Source organism: Python bivittatus, unplaced genomic scaffold (assembly GCF_059951505.1).
Source record: "Python bivittatus isolate LINGU-HERP-01145 unplaced genomic scaffold, Pbiv_v1 ctg000480_np1212, whole genome shotgun sequence".
Taxonomy (NCBI): domain Eukaryota; kingdom Metazoa; phylum Chordata; class Lepidosauria; order Squamata; family Pythonidae; genus Python; species Python bivittatus.
In genome coordinates this window covers 62,451,420-62,473,944 of record NW_028277075.1, presented here as the reverse complement: position 1 = coordinate 62,473,944, position 22,525 = coordinate 62,451,420, and the positions used below count along the sequence as shown (strand labels likewise).

The following is a 22,525-nucleotide window of genomic DNA, read 5'->3' as shown; positions in this document are numbered from 1 at the left end:
CCTAAGCCCTAGTTACCAGAAGCAAGATCATGCAAAACCCCTAAAACTTACCATGTTCATGCAGGTTAATTACAGTGCATATCAAATAGCCATATTCTGCTCCACCTGGAGTCTTATGTTATATGACGCTTGTCTAATGCCATTTTTGTCAATATTACTGGATGATATAATGGCCATGAAAAACAGAATTTTAAAGGCGGTAGATAAGAAGAAAGTCTTGAGCATATGTACAATGCCTATGGGCAAAAATATAAAAGATGTTATTGAGGCATTCTAGCATAATTACAGGGCTGCTTTTGTACCACTTGAAAATACTTGCTTCTTGATCAACATAGAATGTCTTCTTTATCGGCCATGTGATTTTATAAGTAAAGTGCAAAGTGAATTGCCCACAACTGTAAAGAATGGTTGATAATTATCAGACTGTGGTTACAGTAAGACCAATTAGATTAATGAAAATAGGAATGGCAACTCTACCTGTCAGTACAGTGATACACAAAACAGTATGCGCAAATTGAACAAGCGTGTATGTTTTCTTCTATTTAGGAATAATAAATAAGTTTTATTTTGGTCTTTCAACAGTATTCTTATATACTCAATAGGCAATGCAAACAAATATATAAAATGCATATAGGTAACACAATCTTTTATAAGCATATGAATCATTACTCTATTTAACTACAGTATACCTCATTCTTCCCTGACAGTGGCTCTGGATCTGAGATGAAGCCAGACAAAATTTTCCAATTTGCCATGTAACTCTAGAATCCTAGTCTGCAAGTTATTAGCAAACATAAAAATCCTCTGAGTTCCCAGGGATTTTGCAAATTATAGAATATGCAGTGTAGTACTACAAGTCCCAGGAGATGTTGCAGGAGACAGGAAGGGGAAGTTCTTAGGAAAGGAGTGTAGAAGGCAATAAGACTGAGAAACTGTTGAGAGGACTATATCTAAATTTGTTATGTAGTAAGGAATTCTAAGTCACATCTTACTCTGGAATCTTTCTTTAGACTCCCCTAAGAAAGAATACAGCGATCAGCGATGAACGTTGGATCCTGGAATATTTACATATGCATAACTCACTCTAGTCTTGTTGCTCTCCAACTTCTGAATATTAATGCAAATGTCAGGTGTACAGAGTACAAGCTGTGGATGGATGCATTTACATTCTATGAAATTACTATCAAACTGGATAAAGAAGAAGATGGTTATTTGGAAGGCTAAACTATTGGAAGCTCCAGTACAACCATTTTTTTCAAACTTACCAGGAGAAAAAGGTATCTTACTTCAAGCTGAAGATGCTTTGGATAAATATTTCACTCTCTACAGAAATGTTGTGATGAAACAGTTGAAATTTAGATGTAGAATAAAAGCAGTTGTTGACTCTTTAGATCCATATGTTAATGCACTTGGGGAATTAACTAAATCGTGAGTGTGGACATTTAGAAACAGATGAAATTCCAGATCAAGTGGTGGAAAAATGCATTCACAAATCACTGTGAATAAATACCTGTAATAGAAAAATATGACATTCAATAAATATCTGTAATAGAAAGAGATGGCATTGGATAAAGCCACTGCCATGATCAGATTATATGAAAGTGCTCAAGAAAAAAAATAACTTAGTGTCCACATGAGTAGCATCTCTCTAAAACTTCCATTAATCAGATTAATCAGCCAAAAGTGATGAAAAGCCTAGCAAAATGCAGCTAAAATGTGACTGGGAATATAGTGTTCCATGATTCAAATCAGTCACAGGCAGAAATTCTTTATAATTGTTGTGGATTACTGCACCATTCAAGAGAAGAATATAAATCTATATTGCAAAGGAGGAAAAAAAGGACATTTACTGTAGATTGAGTTTGTTACAAGAAAATCATGGATGGATCTTTTTACCAGAACATGAAATGGCCATGTAAAGGAGAAAGTCTCTAAGGGCTTTTAGGACAATAGAAAATAACAATGAGGAAGAATTTATTTTGGGAATGCTGAATAAAGTGAGTGTTAATGGGAAGCAATTAGAGGTGGTGACTGATACTAGGAGTTAATGGAAATTTATTTGTAGTAAATGTTACCATGCAGTATTTACAAGCAAAAAGTTGTAAATGCTGCTGACAAAAATGATTGTTTTTTAACCTATGGGCAGCCCCGCCCATTCATGTGTTTGAGTTACTTTATAGTGTAGTTTGCTTGGATGTGGTTGATGATTTTATGTATGTTATCAAAGAAGATTTAGAGCCACTTCTTGGCCAAACATCTACCTTTTCCTTTCATAGCCTTCAGAAAGAGACTTTGTAAGCCATATTATAGTGCTATTGCTCATTCTCAGAGTCGGCTGAATCAGTTGGTGGACTGGAACTACTTCTTATTTGAAGGGTTTGGATAAATTACTGAATGTTCTCACACAGTTACAGTGGATGAGTCTATTGTGTCTGCTGCATGGGACTGGAGATGCATACCATATGCATGGTAGAAGCCGAATTAAACAAAATGTTGAAGAATGGTATTATAGAAAAAGGACATGAAAGTACAAATTGAAGTACTGATGAAATGAGTCTTTATTTTGACCTGAGGACAGGAGATAAGAATGTGGCGTGAGAGCACCACTCTGTACCTACAATAGATAATATTTTGCATGCTATGCAGGTTGCTCTGAATTTTATTAAATAAGATGTTACCAAAGTTGGTTGGTAAATAGAATTGGCACCAGAATCTCTCCATTTGATGGCCTTTATTATGCACTGTGGTTGTTGTAGATTCTGTTAAGCTCCATTTGGGCTTTCAGATACCCCTGAGGCTTATCAAAGAGCGATCACTCTATGGGGTCTTCCTGGTGTTGTATGGTGTGTGGATGATGTCATTGTCTATCCAGCAACTGTTGAAGAGCTCTGTGATAGACTCAGAGCAGTTTTTGAATGACTCCATAAAACAAATTAAAAACAAATGCCAATTTCATCTTGAAGAGTTTCTTATATTAGGAACAGCTGAAGGCATTAAACCTGATCCAAAGAAAATAGAAGCTATTCTGCAAGACCCGATTCCTGAGAATCTGGAGTTGTGTTCTTTTTTAACTAGCTGTAGCTCTTATGAAATTTATTCCTAATTATGCAGATATTTCAGAACTGCTGAGGCTGCTGATTAAAAAAGGAGTTGCTTGGCACTGGCCTGCAGCATTTCAGACTCTGCATTTCAGTAGCTGCAAGATATAATAGTTAAGGAACCTTGCTCAGCTTATTATAATCTGAATGCTCCAACTTCTGTGCTGACTGATGCCACTCCTGTGGGACTTGGTGTCCTCTTGCTATAGACTCAATAAGATGGATCAAGCAAGCCTGTTGCTTATGCCACCCGGTCACTTTCTTCTCTGGAGCAGAAGTATTCATAGATTGAACATGGAACTTTAGGATGTGTGTAAGTTATAAAACATTTTAACATCTGTGATTATATCCATTTGTGCTGTTAACAGATCACAAACAACTTTTATACATATTTCAACCATCATTTTGCCATCTTTCATCCAACATCTCAGCTGGAGATTACAACCTGATGATTTTGTTGTTGAACGCATTTCTGAAATAATGGAAGTAGCTGATTTCTTATTGAGGAAATTAATTAAGGATCAAACTCATAGGTAGAGGAGTATGTTCATCAGGTTGTTTGATGTATATTGGATTTTGAGGCATTATCATTAAAGGAACTCAGCCTTGCTTCTCAACAAGAAACTTTGCTCACAAAATTTCAACATATTGTTGAATCCAAGAAATGGCCACAAATAATTCTTGCTCCACTGTGGATCATTTAAGAATGTCAGTTATGAATTGTTTATGCATGATGATCTCTTATTACATGGTGAGTGGATTGTTACACCTGAATTTAAAGAGTGCATATTGTTAAAAGTTTGTTCATGAGATGCACCAAGGCATGGTGTGAACTAATTCCCTGTGGTACATTTTACTGGCCTAATAATGAACTTAAATGTGGAACACTTTATCAAAACCTGTGCTGCTTGTATGCAAACTCAACCTTCACATGATCAACCATTACCACCTCCACCCCCTTCTGCTACCATCTCATCCTTGGATCAAATTGGACACTGATGTTGTGGGATGCAGAAAACAAACAGATGTATCACAGCTGATTATTCTTCCTCTTACTCGAAATCCTAAAGTTACTTCTGCTGTGGCAAACATCTCTGTCCTACAGTGAAAGTTGATTATTCATCTGTTAGAGAGCATAATTAGAAATACCAGGACCAAATGAAACATTATGCTGAATTCACACATACAGTTAAATGACGCAGTTTTAAAATTGGGGACTTCTACATTTCTAACTGGTGATAAACTTTGGCCAACATATAAGAATGTTTATAATGTTATCCTTCAGAGCATTTCTGTGTTTTTCTTTGAACGAATTAACAGTAAAAGTGGTAGTGTTTTAATTAGAAATTTTAAGCACCATTGAGAAAAGATCCATCTCAGCTGAAATGCAGTAAGGTGTCTACTTTTTTAATCCTGTCTATTTTTGATGTGGTGACTTGCTGAGACTCCTTTATCGCAGATAAAGAGCAGCTTGATGGAAAAAGCTGGAAGTCTTGAGATTAACTTCACCCTAGGGACAACAACTAGAAGTGGCAGACTTATTAGAGGATCCTCCATATCTCATGATATGCTTATGTAGTTTCGGTTGGGGTCTTCTATATCCGTGTTTGTAAGTCTCTTCCATCTTTGGAACTATGATACTTTTTAGGTTTACCATTGTTTCTACCTATAGGGATAGGTTTCATCCCTACAGATAGAGGGATATATCTTATAGGAAGGCATAGAATGTAGTATTAGAAGTCCTAAAGGACATTGCACAGAGAGGAAGAGAAAGGGCATAGGAAAGGAGTGGAGAACTGAGAGAGTGGTATGTCTTAAACTGTTCTGCAATGGAGAGTTCTAAGTTACTTCGGAATCTTTCCTAACTCTCTTAAAAACACAACAGGGTATAACAACGTGTTGCAGAAATCCTTACTGGATGGCATGAGCCAGCATTTTGCTTACATCCTGTTTATAAGAGAAATATCTTTCATAATAGAACCACTGAGGGAAGGATATTAAAACATTCCACAGTAAATTCACTATATTTCACTATAGATAGATGTTGCAGATATCTTGCCACCAGAGGTTTGAACATCCTATTTACATTTATTACATTTGAAGAAATTCCTTTACAGTCAAGCTCTATGTCAGTATAAATTATCTTCTGTCTTAGCACAGTTTCATCCCAACCTCAGAAGCATCTGTGGGATGAGCCTAATGTGAATTGTTTTTTCTCCACTTCCCACATTCATGAAGCCTAAAAATGTTCACCTAGGGGCTAGGCATCATGGACAGAAGTTCAGTTTATGGCAGTAATTAATTATTTTTAATCACCCCGTAGATTCTATCTTTATTGAATCTTCTTTCCGCTGAGAGTGCTGCATTTGGGACACAGTTTGCTACCTCAAGGACTTTTCCTGAGACCTTGGATTGTAAAATCTCTCTTGCTGCTGTTTTATTCTCTAAATCTAATTCTGTACCATAAATGTTGTATCGGAGCTGTGAACAATTTCAGAACAGCTGGTCTAATGACACAAAACTATACAAATTATGTAATATTAGGCTTACCATTGTTCAACTCCTAATGTTGTTCCTTCCAGAAAGATGTTAAGTACCCAAGGAGCCTACTTCAGCCTTATTGGTGTTTGCAGTAAAATCACCATATCATCTGCAGGCAACGGCACTCTATAATGTATCTATTTACAGTTTTGTTGGAATGAAATCCTGTATTGGTCAAGTTCTCAGTCACTGAGTTAATACAGAAAGTAAAGTTAAGTGTGGCAATAATAAATTCAAACTGTAAAATATTTGGGCCAAACTAAATTGGCATAATTGCATTTCTCATCTTCTGAATGTGCAGTAAGATACAGTATCTCTTCCGGAAAGGATGAATATTGTTAGAATGTAAGCAGAATGTCATTTCATTTGCTCCTGTTCTAGCACTAAAATCATCCACAACCTTGAGGATAGCCCATTATCAGGTTGTCCAAATAGGTCTTTAAAGAGTGCTGACAGTAATAAATGTGTACTTCAGTAGAGTTGGGAGGAAGATATGAATTGTGGACATTTTCTGTTTCTTCTTGATGTTTAGCTTTACTTTGGTCATCAACATCCTCTACTAACTGGAGATAAATCAGTGAAGATTATGATCTGTTTTCCCTCTAAATTAGTCAAGGTCCCCTCCCTTAAATATTACCATCTGATGGGACTTCAGAGGTGTGTCTTCTCAGTAGCCACCCCAACCCTTTGGAATAGCCTTCTGCCTGAGATCCAAGGGATCGCTACCTTTTTAGCCTTCTGAAAAGCTGTGAAGATCTGGCTCTTTCCCCAAGCATTGGGCTAGGATAGGGGTTGAGTCAGGAGGCTGTTTGGTCTGGTGCCTGGTTGGAAGGATGGTTTTGCTTTTATTCATGTTTTTATTGATTGTTGTGGGCCACCTAGGATCATTATATGAGATAGGTGGTCATATACCTTCTTTAAATAAATAATAAATAAATAAATAAATAAATAAGAAAGAAAGAAAGAAAGAAATAAGAAAGAACTTTCATGTCATCCATAAGTTCCTCATTTAACTTCCTTTAACCTCTACCATGGTATAATGGATAACATCTCCTCTCTTGTTTTACTTAATGCAGCTTTTGTGGACTGTTAATTATGATCCTTTGTTTTGTTCTTTGGTGCACCTGGCATCACACTTTCATCCTATATTTTAATTGTCATCCTACTGAGTAGTTGTAATTACAGTAGATACTGATATATCTTTCAAAGTCTGGTTTAAGAATTTCACTAGGATGACTGGAAGTGTCAACGACTTAAGGTATAGCTTGTTGAAAGTGAAAGAAGGCAGTGCAAAAGCACAAAGAAAAAGTGATGCCATTGAATTATGGTGCTGGGGAAAATTGTTCAGAACACCTTGGATGATGAGAAAAAAGAAATTCAATACTAGATGAAGTAAAACCAGATTGCTTATCGAGAGTGCTAATAATGAAGCTAAAGCTTAGATATTTTGGACACATAATGTGAAGGCCCATAATCTTCATTAGAGAAGACCCTGATGATTGGAAAGATCAGAGGCAATTGAAAAAGGGGCCAACAGAAGCTGTTCCTGACAGATAATCCTGGCACAATGATGTCCATCAGGTCATGAAGAATGAAAACAAATGACTGGTTATTCATTTCTCTACAGTCCTCCCAACTCTTATGGTTGGCATGTTTTGACTACTATGTTTAAATCTTCACAGAAATCAAAAGATTTCTTGTATCTGTTGTATGTGTACTAAGGTCCCTGCCTTTGTTCGTTGCCAGTGCCTGTGTAAGGCATGTTATCTCTTGCTGATTACAACTTCTATAGCTAATAGTTCTTCGGCTGTCCTTCCCAACACCCTATTTGAAATTTGCAACAGCCAGTAAGGAGGGTGCATTGTCCTCTTTAAATACTTGAAATGGAAAAGAATTGATATTTCCTCTACAACATCACCCATATCAACATGAGGTTAAGGTTGCCTGCTTAAATGTTAATAAAATTTTCATGCAACCACTTTGATTAGGGAGCCATTTTATTTCTTACAGCTCACTTGGGCTAATTTGACAGCATGTCAATTGGCCCAAAGAGTGAGAGTTATTACTCATCGGTTGCAGCACCTCCCATTATTAATTTCATTTGATGCTGTGTGTAACTCTACATGGCATATCTGTAGTATTCATAAATAGCCAGGTGGGGAGTAAAACCTCTGAAGAGTCATTACATTCTGTAGTTTTAATTGCCAGGTCTGCTGGAGGAGCCTTGTGCCTTAGTGAATTTCTCTCGCTTCTTTTCCCAATCCCTCACTTTCCTCCTCTCTATTCCTTCTGAGATTTCTTCACTTTCCCTTCAAGCCTCTCTCACTATAATTAGGGTGCCTCCTGTCCTCTCTCAGTTCTGCCTTTATTCGGCTTTCTCGGGACATCAGTATATACTGGTCAGTCCAATTCTCTTTCTTCTATTTTACTGATGGCAGCTGAGAACTGATCATCAGGTGATATTACTGTTTGTCCTATCAATAAATGGTTTCCAGCATTAAGATCACATTAGAGTTTAAGCAGATCATATCTTCTTCTGTAGGGGATACATTAACTGTCACAGATTTATTATACTAATTAGGGTTTTACCCAAATGGAACATAGCCTCTGTCTTCTCAATTTTCCCCAAAGCACTTCCTCCTCTTGGTTCAGCTTTTCATTTTCCAACTCCAGCACCACAAATCTATTTGGATTACATAGCTATGAAGCTCATTTGCTGTTTCTTTACCTATTAGGGAATTTTTTGGGAAGTGTGAATTTCTAGAGTCTCTTCTCTTGGACTTTTTATAAAACTTTGTTGTTTTCTTTATTTTCCATGCTTTTATCACCACCAGATAGGCAGCAAAATGTTTCTAATGCCATAAAGCCATAAATATGTTGTGCTCTCTGCTTGCTAGTACATTAGATGTTCCTTGCTCGTTGCCAGATTGTTAGGTATCAAAAAAGTGTTACGTATACAAAAAAATGAAAGCCGCCAATATAAAAAGGTCTGATAAAAATAATGATGGAACTTCCACAGTTTTAAAAAGCAAAAAGAAAAGTCTTGGAGGAGCTAAAGAAAACTGTGTTACCGCAAGCACCTGACATTTCAGCTGAGAATGAAGCCAGACATTATTCCAAGCTAAGAGTTATACAGTGAGCTCTGTCTTCGCCTTTTTATTGCCAGTTTTCTGCCAAAGTAGCACCATTAAGTGTAATGGAAATATAATCAATACAGACAAGATCATGAATTATGATGCCATTTTTTTGCATCACTGTTAAGTTACAGTTGTTATCTCAGGTCAACTTCATAACATCAATTTAGCTTACCAAGAAATTGTAAACATTGTAGGAGGAGAGGCATGTTTGTCTCTGGTGGCAAAAATCGGAAGGAATCTAGTAGCACTTTTTCCGACTAACAAATGTAATAAACTGCATAAGCTTTCAATACAATTTGTCAGGTGGAAAAAGTACTACCAGACCCCTTCTGAATTTTGCCTAGGAATTTTAGAAACTGGAATGTTACAGCTAAATGTTTTCACATAAGGCTTTGTGCTTCTCTTTGAATTGTGCTTAGCTTTTAAATTATGCTTTCTGTGAGTAGGTGTGATGATGGAGTCTGCTGTAGGGGTGCTACTTTCAGATAGCCATATAAACAAGCCCTGTAAATAAAGTAACAGCTTCCAGGATTGCTAAGAGATTTAAGATAAAGCACCACCATTCTCAGTATATCTTGGCCTGTACATGTAGCTCTCCAGAAGCTATGGCTGCTTGCACCAGGGCCTGACAATAACCAGAAATCTACATATTCCTCGGGTTGCCTGTCACTACCACAATGAACAACAGGGCACTAACTATATTTTAAGTATTCTAACATTGATCAGGAAAGGATAGTCACCATTGTTTTGCAACTTAGACTAGAACAGCCATACACATTGAGGGTTTAAAGAATGCCTCAATCTTGTTCTTTCCAACCTAATATGACAATAAAAGATCTCCAACAAAAAAGTTACTCAGAGTGGATAATAATAATAATAATAATAATAATAATAATAATAATAATATTAGAATTATAATTAAACTTAAACATTTAAAAATTTAAAAATAAATAAATAGAATCCAAATAATTACAGAATGTAGAAATACCATCAATTGAAACCCACCATTTGGAATGCAAAATACTTGCCTGAATAAAAGAAATATTTTTAACTTCCAGTAGAAAGATTACAAGGGAGGTAGTCCAACTTCTCTTGGCCAGGAGTGCTACAGCATTACTGAGTTAGCCCTGTATTTTTCATTTATAATTTGTATAAATGTAAGATAACTTTGTAAGGCTGCCCAACTCACAGCAACTTTGGTACAATTAAAAACAAAACCTAATATATTAAATCAATGTAAAAAAATAAAAGATGGCCAAAGCCAGGGAGAACAAACATACTAACATAATCCCATTCAGGTGGATGTGCACAAATTTAACCCTGAGCTTGGGGAGAAAGCCAAAGGATGACAGAGTGCCAGCCCTTCAAGGTAGTCCCAACAAGAAGCGCCAACATTACCTGTATTATACCAATATTACCTGTGTAATAAAGTTACAGTAACAGAATCTTGCAAGTATAAAAAGTCTGCAAGTTTCCAGACAGCTAGGGAGGGTCCCTTCTGAGATGCTTCCTGTGCCCCTTTTCCTTTGTGGGCTGAGATATCTTTTACATGCCGGTTGTCTAGGCTGCAGCCCATTACACAGTCAGAGCTGCTCAGACCTCCAGGGGGATCCTATTCCAGAGGGCAGGCATGCGGCCGATCAGGCAGGCAGCCCTAAGAAGACGTTTTTTTTTCCCCAGATAGTTTGTCTCAGCTTATATAGATGCTCGTCCATTGCACCAAGCCATAATGTATGGAGGTTTGGCTTTGGCTTGGTATCATTTGTGAATGCAGCCATTTAGTTTTGTAAACTATGGTTTATGGCTTAGAGTGTGGTAGAAATCTTACCTAGCAAAATGTATTCTATGGAGTAAATGATGGCTTAATGTGATAAATGATTGCAGCTATTAGATCATGCCCAGATGGCAGCCAGTGGAGTCCTATAACTGGCCCTAGCCGATAGTCTGAATGCAGCATTCTATATAAGCTGAAGTTCTTGAACACATGTCAGAATTATTCCCATGTACATTATAGTAATGCAAATGGAATGCAACAAAGGTCTATGTCAGAATGTCCAGATCTGATATTCTGTGTTGGCACTATGCCAAACCCTAGGCATCAAAGATGAACCCACAAGTACACCCAAGTTGCAGGGGTTTTTTTGTCAGATATACTATATAGCATTTGGGTCTAACTTACAAAATGAAACTTTTATAACACTTCTCAAAAGTTTTTCATATAAACTCAAAGCTGTTTCCTTAGTGGTACCTGCCATTCCACTGACATTGTTTATAGCAAACAGCAGCACAGAAACAGTAGTCCTTGTTTAGCTACCACAATTGGGACCGGCAGCTCTGTCATTAAGTGAAGCAGTCACTAACTGGAAATCTCATGACTGTGACTGTGCTTTCCTTTTTCCCCATGCCCCTGCTCTTTGGAATGCTCACCCCAGTGCTGGGATAATTAGCAAGAAGAGAATTAATGTTTATATTAATAAGGGATTACAAGAGAGTAAGTAGGCACACAATGGGGAATACACATCAAAAGCAATGTGCTGGCTGAGGCAACCCCGAGTGTGCTTGGGACTGGGAGCTGTGAGAGTGCTACACAAACAGCCTGGTGTATTCCCCATTGTGTGCCTGCTTAATCTCTTGTACTGTAATCCCTTCCTCTCTAATCTCTCCGCTTTGGGGTAGGGGGAAAAAAAACCAAGTGATTTCTGTACAGTCTCTCCCGTGCCTAGGAAAACATTACATTATCATCTTACATCTCCAGAAGAAAAGTACATACATTCAATCCTCATTATCCGCGGGGCTTATGTTTTTGAAAAACCTCTCAGAAACAGAAACCATGATTATTAAAGCATTGATCCTAGTGAGATCACGTGATCTATTATGAGAACAATGTGGAGACTTGTTAACACAACAAACACTGCGAGAACAAGAACACACTTTCCCTTAGTGTAGCTCATGTCAACACTGTGCAGTAAGGCTCTCTGACTTTTTTCCCTACTGCACATGGCCGCATATAGCCGCATTGAGACCATGTTTGATGAAAAATGGGATACACTGCAGAAGTGTATAAGTGAATCTGCAGAAACAGAATGCATGGATAATGAAGAAGAAAATCTTATTGATCTGCCTTCTTCCCAACAATTCTGTCCTAAATTGTCTTTTACCCAAGGTATGGGCAACTCATGGCCTTCCAGGTATTATTTAGCTTCAGTTCCCACCATCTGAAGTCAGCATGGCCCTTGGTGATGAATGATGGGAACTACAATCCTACAATATCTGAAGGGATACAGATTGGCCCTTGTTTTAAATTGAATAAATCCCATATTTTTAAAGCTAACTCTGAAAAAGTATCAGGCCTTGGTAGATATGCTTTCACTGGGGTTATTTGTGATTTCTTTTTTTCTTTTTTTGCTTCCATCTTTCTTGTAAATATATTTTCAAAATAGCTTTCTTGGGATTCTGTCCCTTTAGAACTAGTTGATCATAAACTTTAAACAAAATAGTCACTTGATAATAAAATAAGCAACCTGATTATTTCCCAGAAGCTCTTAATGTAAACAGTGAGCACATACATTAAGAAGTGCTTGAAAATAAATTATTTGGGAAAAAGTAATGAATAGTTCTTCATCGTGCACTTGGTACACCTGTAAATTATGTGTCCCTGCAGAGGTTATAGAGAACCTTCTACCATTTAAGAATCTTTGACCAGAACCATTTCCATGCATACTGGGCAGCTTCACTTGAACTTTCTTCAGGGTGCCTTTCTGTTGATACAGCCACTTCATACATTTCACATACTTATATACAAGTTCCTTTCTCTAGAAGGTCCATATCATCTTACAACTCTTGGGTCACATGGTGGCTGTCATCTGTTTCAGTTGTTTACTCATGTACCAACAGCAGGGATGAAATCTGAGTTCCATTTCTTAGACCCAGATGTAAGACAACTGTTTCTGTTCTACCATGTGTCAGAGAATCCGTTCTCTGGTGGCTGAATGAAGGCAATTGACCAAGGGTCTCGTTTACATTTCTTTCCCCAATTACATCTTCACTATCAATGTGCTTATGTCTCACTTTCAGGCTTTCTGCATCTGAGGCAGCTAGGCTGGGAACAAGGCATTATGTCACATCAAGGAGGCCGAGGTTCTTGCAGTCTAGAAGTTACTCTGAGCCTTCCAGTGCTGCTATTAGGGCCATACAGTTCAGGTTCTATGATTATTTTGTACATAAACAAGCAAGATAGACAAAATCACCCCATCTTCTGGAACTTATGATACAGATTTGGCAGGAGTGCATCCATCACTCTAGATTCATTGTGGTGAATATACTCAATAACATTCTGGACAACAACTTCAACCATACCAAGACAGCCACTCACAGCAACAGCCATTGACCCAATCTTATTTTATGTTTCCTCCTAGTCCTATACCCTCATAAGGGTACTTGTCATGCTTTGGTGGCCTCAACAACCATGGTTCATCCTTTATTTCATTTATTTTATTTATATTTCAAATTTGTCACCGCCCATCTCACCACAGATTTAGCCCATTGAAAATATTTCTGTCTCCCAAACCAACCTACAGTACATCTATTGACCTACTTTTCACCCTCACAATCTATTTTCCATCTACCAAAGACAATTTGATCCAGATCTCAGTTTCTTCCATCTCACATCCTGAAGGATTCAGTTCTACCACTTTTCTGGGATGAAGCAGAACAATGAATGCTGGCTTCTTATAAGCTACCCACTAGGGTTTTCTGCACAGCTAAATGAAAATCTTTTCTTGACTTTTTTCAGAACCATTGATTTGACCCTCTGCAATATCCCATCCATCATGAGTCTGATATTCTGCTTAATTTGAAGTATTGGGGCTTAATTCTTGTATCAGTAAAAATGTATCTTCCTGTCATTTCTTGTTTCTTGTAATTCTTTCTTTTCCAATCCCTTCATTAAGAACTTTAGTGTTAACATATCCTATTCACTAACCTCCCATCCTCTTCTACTATGGAACCCTCTACTCATTCTCTTTATGTTAAACATCACTTTTTTTATATCCATGGCTACTGCTCACCTCTTTTTTGGAAAGCAGATTTTTTGTAGTTGTGACATTATCCCATTGACCTAGAGAACTGTGCACCCTCCAAAGTGATTCTCTCTTGCATTTTGTAAGGAAAAAACTGCCCTTACTATCCATATATCTTTTTCTTCACATTAGTATTTGTTTTTCATTTCAACTGAGACATAGTATTGCCTACTTTCTTTCCCAACCCTTTAGCTCCCTTGGAAACATTGCTCCATGTTTCCCTGGGTGTCTGTGGTGCCTTTATCTTTTACCCAAATCATGTGGCTTCATTCAGTCAGGACCAATGTTTATTCTTGGCTTTCCAGAGTCTGTCCTAAGCCTGTGGACTTTCTCCTCCATGTTCCTCCAGATGGGTAGTCACGACTATTTAGCGTTGTACCAAATTCATTCTACAGGAATAACAGGAGCCTCGGAGGCCTTTTTGCAGGTCATTCCCCATCTGGAACAATGCCAGGCAATTACATCTACCTTAATCCAGCATTGTATATTAGATAGATGATAGATAGATAGATAATTCATTCCAGAACTGTGTATCTTTGGAAGAGCTGTCCTTTGGTCACAGACCTTCTTCCTAGTGAGAAATGTGTTCATCATTCATGTGCATGAATGAGAACTTACTTGTAATGGGTGTTCTTAAAGCAACCCTCTGTACATTCACACAGCCGATCCTCTTACGCATTTGGTCTCGGATGGCTTTATTGTTCCTTTGGATGTGCTGGATTGGTCTCTGGAACTGAAGGGGATTCAAAAGAGCTGTGTGAAATGCAGGGGTGGGCTCCCACCCGTCGAAGCTCTAGAAAGATCCAGATCGGATACTGCACAGATGCAGTGTGGATTTGAAAACAGTCACTCAAGGAATTGCAATTGCAGGTAAGAAACCGGTTCTTATACTGGCAGCTAACAGTTCCAGATGTAAAAACACAGAACCTCTTTGCTGTATCAGATACTAGCAACCTAGTTCAGCATTCTGTTCCCAACAGGAAGTATGCTTAATTGCTTTGCAGAATCACAGGCAGTGCATAAAGTACATTGCTCTTGTCTTTTTGTTCCTGGAATTTTTATAATAGTGGAGTGGCTATGTATATAGAAACAGAAATTCCATTTAGCTGTCATCACTAATAGCTGTATGAAAGATCATTCCCTTATGAACTACAATAATCTAAACCTTTTCAAAGGCAAAATTTGCCTTGGCCAATTTTGTTTTATTGGAAGGACAACTCTTGTTGAATTATTAGTCCTGAATTATTAAAGTCCCCAGTGCTTTAGCTCTTTTTCCCAGGGAAGATATTCCCATTTCTGGAGATATTTTTACCTGCCCTTTGTGATGATTTCCTAGTTCATCCCCAAACTGCACATGAATAAAGATGTCATGCTTCTTATCAGAGTGGAGTTTTCCAATTGTGTATCAGAATGGAACATTATTCCTCAGTGTCCACAGTAAATAAGTGAACTCTGAGAGAAGGAGATTTGAAGCAAGAACTGGAGAGGGACAGAAAGTTTGTCAGCAGAAGCACATAATGGTTCTGAAGAAGTATATTAAATAATTCTACAGTTCCCTCCATTATCCCCTTTCCCACACCACACTTTTCCAAAGACATAAACTAAAGGCAACGTTTTTCATGTGAGAAATGCACAGAAACTAGCTTTACTAATGGGCAATTGCTTTGGGTGATGTTGTTTAGGTTCAAATATATCTGAGATGGGTTCATTCACTGTTCCCGAGTCTTGGAGGGAGAGAGAGAGAGAAAAAGTAGGCTTCTAAGGAAAAGATTGGAACTAAGGTTTTAGCTGAAATCAGAGCTTGTTCGGTTGTTTGGCTCTGGCAGTTTCTTTTTGTGGGAACAATAAGGATCTTCCCGCTTCTATCATCAGCAATTTGAATTTGAAACCTCCCCATCTTTGTGTCTAATATTTCCATGCATAGGGCATCAAATGATAAAAATCTGAATAATGTCTGTCTGGATCAGGATCATAGTTGTAGTGGCTTTTTAGGCCAAGTTCTTTAACTTTGATGGTGCTCTAATGGCTTCCTGTAATGACAAAGCTGATGATGCTTATGCAATTCGTTTGGAGGCTATTTTTACATTAATCCTTTGGAAATCCTGTTTTTGTTTCACACAGCTTTGAAAGGGTGATGTGGGGGTTCTTTTCTTTTCTTTTTCTATCATCAATATGATATATGCCCCATTTATGAGTTGTCCCAGATATTAAGTTTCCTTACCTGATACTTGGGTGGCATTCCTCCTTCTTCAACTTAAAAAGATTTATTCCTGCTATCCCCACCCTTTTTATAAGAACAGCCAATATTTTAAATACATAACCACGATACTCAGAATAAACTCATAATATTCCAAGGCATATTTCCTTTTCATGTATGTCCTTTTCATACATGTTCTGATAGCTCTTTCAAACAATGGTATAATGCAGTAAACATGCTATTGCTTACTACTGATTTATTACTTCTCTTGTAATTCTAAATATTTAGTAGCTGCAAGGTGTTCAAATGGCTGAGCAAATCTACTAAACTTAACAGCAATCAATATGAGACTTTCACTGTGAAATTAATTCCTTTGTAGTATTTCAAGTGTCCGCCATTCATTTAAGGCAAACAATTGTTGTCTTAAAGGGCAAGGATGTGCAGAAATGTTTTTTTATGGTGTCTCAAACTGCCTGGATATCTTGGATAATTGAGCCTATTGGCTTATTTCTAATGAGATAAGACAGAGATTCATTTAAGTCAAACTCAACTCCTGGTGACTATATATGCATATCCATATTGTTTTCTTGGCAACAGTGAAAGTGGCTTGTTACTGCCTTCTTCTGAGATGATTGTTAACCTCCCATTTTACTCCCATTCTGAGATTTCTTGGTGGACTTTCTTCCAAGAATTAAGCACATCTGATCTTGCTTAGCTTTTTAATTTAATTTAATATTGGTAAGGGCAGCTAACTGCTACAACCTGAACTCGCCATTTCCAAAAATACATTTATTTTATTCTCAATTCAGGTACTGTGGAGAAGTCAAATGGAAGGGCGGCCTATATACCATCTCTGACTCTCCTCTCCCTTGGAACATTATTTCATCAAAATTTCTCAAGCTTTATCAAAATCAGTCACAATGAAGGTGAACCTTTATTGTTGAAAGCAAACAAGCATCACGTATGACTGAGAAATTACAAAGCAGAAAAGGGGAATATATAGATCTTCTATCCAGATTAAAATATGTGTCATTAAATTGAAACCTCTGAGCAAATACCCTGCATTTTTTGGTTCGCACTTGTCTTCTGCTTTGATCTGTGGATAGAGCTCAGTGTTCATGCTTCCTCCCACTGCTTATTCTGCACTTCCCTTTCTCTTTGATCTTGTTGAATGCATTTCTTAGAAAATTTGGAAATGTGTAATATTCTCTTGCTCTTCCCAGAAGCATTTATAGTGTTTTACCAGCTTTATTTCACACTTTCTGTTCATTGGTTTCATTTTGCATATGAAGATATGGGGTCCAAAGCCACGTAGGAAGCCAAGCAAACCATTGTGGGATATAGAAAGTTGCCTTGCCTTATTATTCCTGCTATGTAATCATTTTCATGAGACTCATCCATCTTAAATTCTTTATACTGTCTGATTGTTGTTTTGGGAAGAAGGGTGAATGTGGAGAACAGGCTTTTATCATGGGAATTAGCCTTCTGGCCTATAAATCTTTTTGCATTATATTGCATGGCTGAGAGGTACCATCTTCAGTGTCTGGAACCAACTGGTCAAGTGTTTAGTCCTAATGCACACAAACATTTATCAGTATTTAAGATGAATCAGGTTGCACTAAAAGCTGAACTAAGAATCCATTTCCACTGTGGATTCTCCATGTTCTCCTTATGGCTAAGAGACTAGTCTTCAACACTGGAAAGTTAAATTTATGTCCCCAGTTACTCAGTGGATTAAAAACTTTGCATTGTTTTAGACTTATGAAGAAGTTGCTTATAGAAATAGGTTATGGATGGTTACAGTGAAACTTGGCCCTCTTTTCTTGAATTTGTTATGTAAACACACACATATAGGATGTACCAAAATTTATTATATAAATTACATTCAGTGTTCAGATTGGTTGCCATTTTCTTCCAAACACTTCCTTACTCGTTCGATGCACGACCTTTGAATATTCCTAAGTACAGTAACGTTTTCTCTGATGTTCCCAAATTCTAATGTGATGGTCTCATTTTGATTGTCTTTTGGCCATGGGGCCTGACTTTTGGTACACCCTGTATATATAGCCCTTATCTAATTTTGTTGTGTTGCTTTCCTTTTTTGTTATTGTGTTATTCTTTTTTCAGCTGGTTCGATTTTATTAATGCAAGAAGATACTCTGGTTAGTGAAATCTGTCCATGAAAATAGTAAAACTCCCCTAACATAGCAAAAATTACTATGTGCCTATTTGACATTTAAACAAAACATATCTTAATGTTGTTGCCTTTGGTCTCTTATTTATTTCAGTAGCTGTCTGACTTCTTCAGTAAAGATATTCTGTTGTGTTTCAGTGATGTGAAATAGCCACCTAAGTCTAAAAGGGCAAGTAACCTAAATAGAATATGCAGTTAGCTCCAGAGAATAAGAGAAATTTGTTAACTTCATACTGGATTGTCTCCATTGTGTCATCTTCTGCTGCTTTTTATTATGGATTAGATTCTACCATTTATTTATTTATTTATTTATTTACTTCTACTTCACAGATGAGATACATAGGATTGAGAGTATTTTACACATTCCTGCTGTAAATCAGAACTAACTCATATACATACATCTACTGAAATGCATCTCCAGGCCAAAAAATAACACCCCAAATGACATTGTCACTTTGGGAAAGTATTCAAAAGAAACTGCTGCATTACTGTCAGCAGTAAATTTGCCGATTTCTTTTGAGTTATTTTTGCAACAACAAATTAATATAGTTGCTTCTCTGTGCAGATGAATTTTCATGACATACAATATCTTGCAATGGGAATCTTCTTGTATTTGCAGCAGCTTTTCTGTGGCTTGCTCTACATAAGTATAATATTGTCAGATCTCTCTTTAGACGTTACATTTTTTCCTAAAATCAGTGACCCCAAACAAATCCTTCCCCTCACTACATCATCTCCAAGCTGAAGGGGTGATTAGATGTGTGTCCTTCCATTTCTTTTCTCAGCAAAGACAAGGCAAGTGGCTGAGCACCGGAGCAGCTGATGCCTGCTTTAAGTGTGGATTTCTGAGGTAGCATTGATCCAAGGAACTTTATTAACGTCCTTAAAAAATTACTTATAACTGAATGTTCTGCCCCAAAGAGTGGGATTGCCCTGACAGCCCACAAACAAAATCCAACTTTTCCTAACTGTATTCTGCTCATATTGCAACCTTTCAGGGGAGAAATGAAGACAGCTGCCTTTGAGGGCAAACAAGCAAGTCAAGCTTAGCTCTTAGTGATTTCATGTCCGTGTATCTTTCTTGGCAACCATAGACAAATGTTACCACTGCCCCCTTCTGGAATATTTTTTAACACTTCCTGTCTAGCCTGCAGCCCTGGTAATTCCAGATAGTCTCCCATCCAAGTACTAACCAGGTCTGACTCTACTTAGCTTTTTCATATTGGCCTTCAAGGTAGGGTTGGTAGTGAATGCAGCTCACATATGCTTGGGGGGTGGGGAAGATACTTTTACCACCACAATTGGCATGTCTGGGGTTGCTTAAGACAGTCTACTGCACCATTAAGATTTTGGGGCTTAGTCATGAATGAAGAGCTGGAGAGCATCTCTGCATATTTCACAAAATGTTTTGTGCCTGTATGTGTGTGTTTCATTTTGTTTATTCCTGTGCATTTTTCCATATGCATATGGACTCAAGAGTGTAAATCTAAATAACAGGTCTGGTTTGCAGCAGATGATAGAGGCTGACAGATCAAGTTCGGTAGCATTATTAAAAGTATGAAATAAAATACTCATACAGAAAATGGTTAAGAATATATATTTTTTTTTACAAGTGGTGCAAAATTCATTTCAAAGGAGAACCAGATTTGCATGTCCCTCCTTTATGCACACAGATCTCTTCTCCTTGAAAGTAATAATTTAATTAATATAGAGAATCAAGATAATTTGAGCACACTTGCTTGCAAGTAAGATTCCTTGAAATAAATAGAATGGACTTCCTATTAAGCGTGCATAGGATCCATAGCTATGTATTATGCTCGACTCACTTCAGTTAGGCTAATTTCAGAAGAGTTTATACAATCCTGTCCTAACGGATTCTGATATTCTTCCACTTAGCAGGCTGCATAATGCCACGCAATAGCTTTGCTAGATAAAAATGCTGTACTTGCTGAACAGTGCAGGATTCCAGCCACCCAATGGGGCATTCCTGACTCCAGGGTTTCCATATGCTTAGGTGGTGCTCCCTTCCTGATGCTCTTCCTTTTTTGCTCATTGTCTTCATCCTCCACACACACCCATGCACGTGGCTCTGGACCGCTCATCATGTTCTTCTTGTTTAAAACCCCATTGTTCATTTGTTTGTTTGTTCTCTTCTCTTCCTCTTCCTCTCTCTCTCTCTCTCTCTCTCTCTCGCTTTCTTTGTTTTCTTTTTGTTTTTGTCTCCTCTGTTTTGTATACCCAGGCAGCCCATTGAGTAACTTCTTTGACGTAATTAAACAACTTTTTTCAGACGAGAAGAACGGGCAGGTGAGCCATCCCCCCGGCACGCCAACCAAGCATAGCACAAACAGCAAGCGGAGCGATTCTGATAAAAATGACTATGGGTCTAGAGGAGACACTAAGTTCCCCGCTGGCAAAGAGAAGGCAAAGATGGCCTCATCACTCGGCTTACAAGACCAACCTTAAATAAATGCATTGAGGAAAAATAATTAAATCAAGCAGATAAAATCACCTAGAAAAGTGAAGAAAAGCTCCCCAGGCGAATGAGTATTCTTTAGCAAGGTAGCCTCTAAAATAGATGGGTGTATATATCGTGCTACCGCAGGACAAAACTGTCTATAGTTAAATTTTGTATGGAAAAAAAATGTGTGTATATATATATATAAATATATATATATATATATATATATATATATAAAAAATTATATATATACATGCACATGTAAATATATATAATCCACACATATACATATATAGATTTATATGATACCTATACATATGTTGCACACACATACACACACAGTCACACAGACATATAAAAGGAAAAAGGTAACCCAGTTGACAAACCCATTTTGGCAAGTCCTGTACGCTTGGGTTTTTTTTCCCCCCTCCCAGTTCTTTCCTTCCTTTAACTCCTCCCCCTCCCCGTAACACATACACGCTTCTGAATCAACCATCCCCATTTTATGCCTATGTTTTTTCTGTGTTTCTGATACCACCGCTTGTTTCCAATCTACTACCAGGAATTATCCCGAAAAGTTAACATGTCAGCCATCCTCTTCACCTTCTGTGCTCTGCGAATGCTTGTTCACGGAAGGCCACTGATGTAAGACTGTCCACGGACTGGTTTTTTTTTGGGGGGGGGACTTCCAGCCTCCTGTCTCCCACTGCAGGAAATGGGTCTCCTCCATTCCATTTGCCCTCAACACACAATTTTCTTTTGGTGCTCTGTGTGGAGAACGGCTCAGAAATTGCATTTCTCGGTTGGAATCCCTGAAAAGCATCGCTGCCTGGGATAACCCGCTTTCCTCCTGGTGAATCTAGACTCTGGTGGGTGGGATGGGGAATAGGATGGCATATTGTTCTCATTCCACATTAAGATTTTTATAAGAAGAAATGCCCTCCCCTCCATCCCTTTCTTCCCTGCCCAATTGTTTTTCAAATTGTGTTGGTGTTTTTATAATCTCAAATCGTTTTTCCGAACTGCTGGAGAGGCAGCCATAAACTTGAGGAAAAAAAATGCAAGGTAGCAGTCAAGGAGATATGAACACTGAAACTTAGGGAAAGGCCGCTATCAGCAGCAAGGAAGAAGGACAAGAATCCAATTCTTGGGGGACAGCCACTTCTGCTGCCACGCTCCGCTGTCGCTACCGCCGCCGTCACCGCCGCTGTTATGACACCTTCTCTCCTGAACCTGCTCCCTCAGTTTCTTTCCTTCCACATTGGAATTTCCTTCGGCCAGCTGAATTCTCTGCTATGTCACGCATTTGGATGCAATTATGGTGTCATTAGTGCTGCATTGATATATCAGTATTATTTATTTGCTGGTTTTGTTTATTTATTTGGGTCGTGTATGGGGGTTTGCTTTGGTTTTTTAATGAAAAAGAAGACTATGAAATGAGATCCATTTCCCCCCTTTCCTTTGTGCGTGCCTGTGTGTATCACCACTGGTACTTCGTTCATTTGAACAAGATATGGAGGAGATAGCACTATGGACGAGTTCAACACAAAGCTACTGTAAACTTTTAAAAACATTGCAAGATATTTTTATATTTGTTTTCTTTTTTCTTTTTCTTTTTTTTTTTTTTTTTTAAGAAGGTTGGGTGGGCTGGATCTTCTGTGTAGTTAAGTTATTCTTAGGTCTTGGTTATTATTTATAATGCATATATATAAAAATATAAATATATATAAATATATATATATATTTAAAATTTTAAGATGTTAGATATATCTTCTGCTTTCATTACTGAGTAGAGGGGACATTGATTTGTATTTATTTG

General features: G+C 37.8%; 1 protein-coding gene across 1 annotated transcript in view; it reads left to right on the top strand.

The window, feature by feature from the left end:
* Window positions 1-20,836, top strand: part of BRSK2 (BR serine/threonine kinase 2) — a 437,463-nt gene extending 416,627 nt beyond the window's left edge. Inside the window, exon 22 of the mRNA XM_088145138.1 lies at window positions 20,488-20,836. Within this exon, the coding sequence (XP_088001264.1) occupies window positions 20,488-20,711 (224 nt within the window). The 3' untranslated portion in view covers window positions 20,712-20,836. The remainder of the gene's footprint in view (window positions 1-20,487) is intronic.
* The last annotated feature ends 1,689 nt before the right edge of the window (window positions 20,837-22,525 follow it).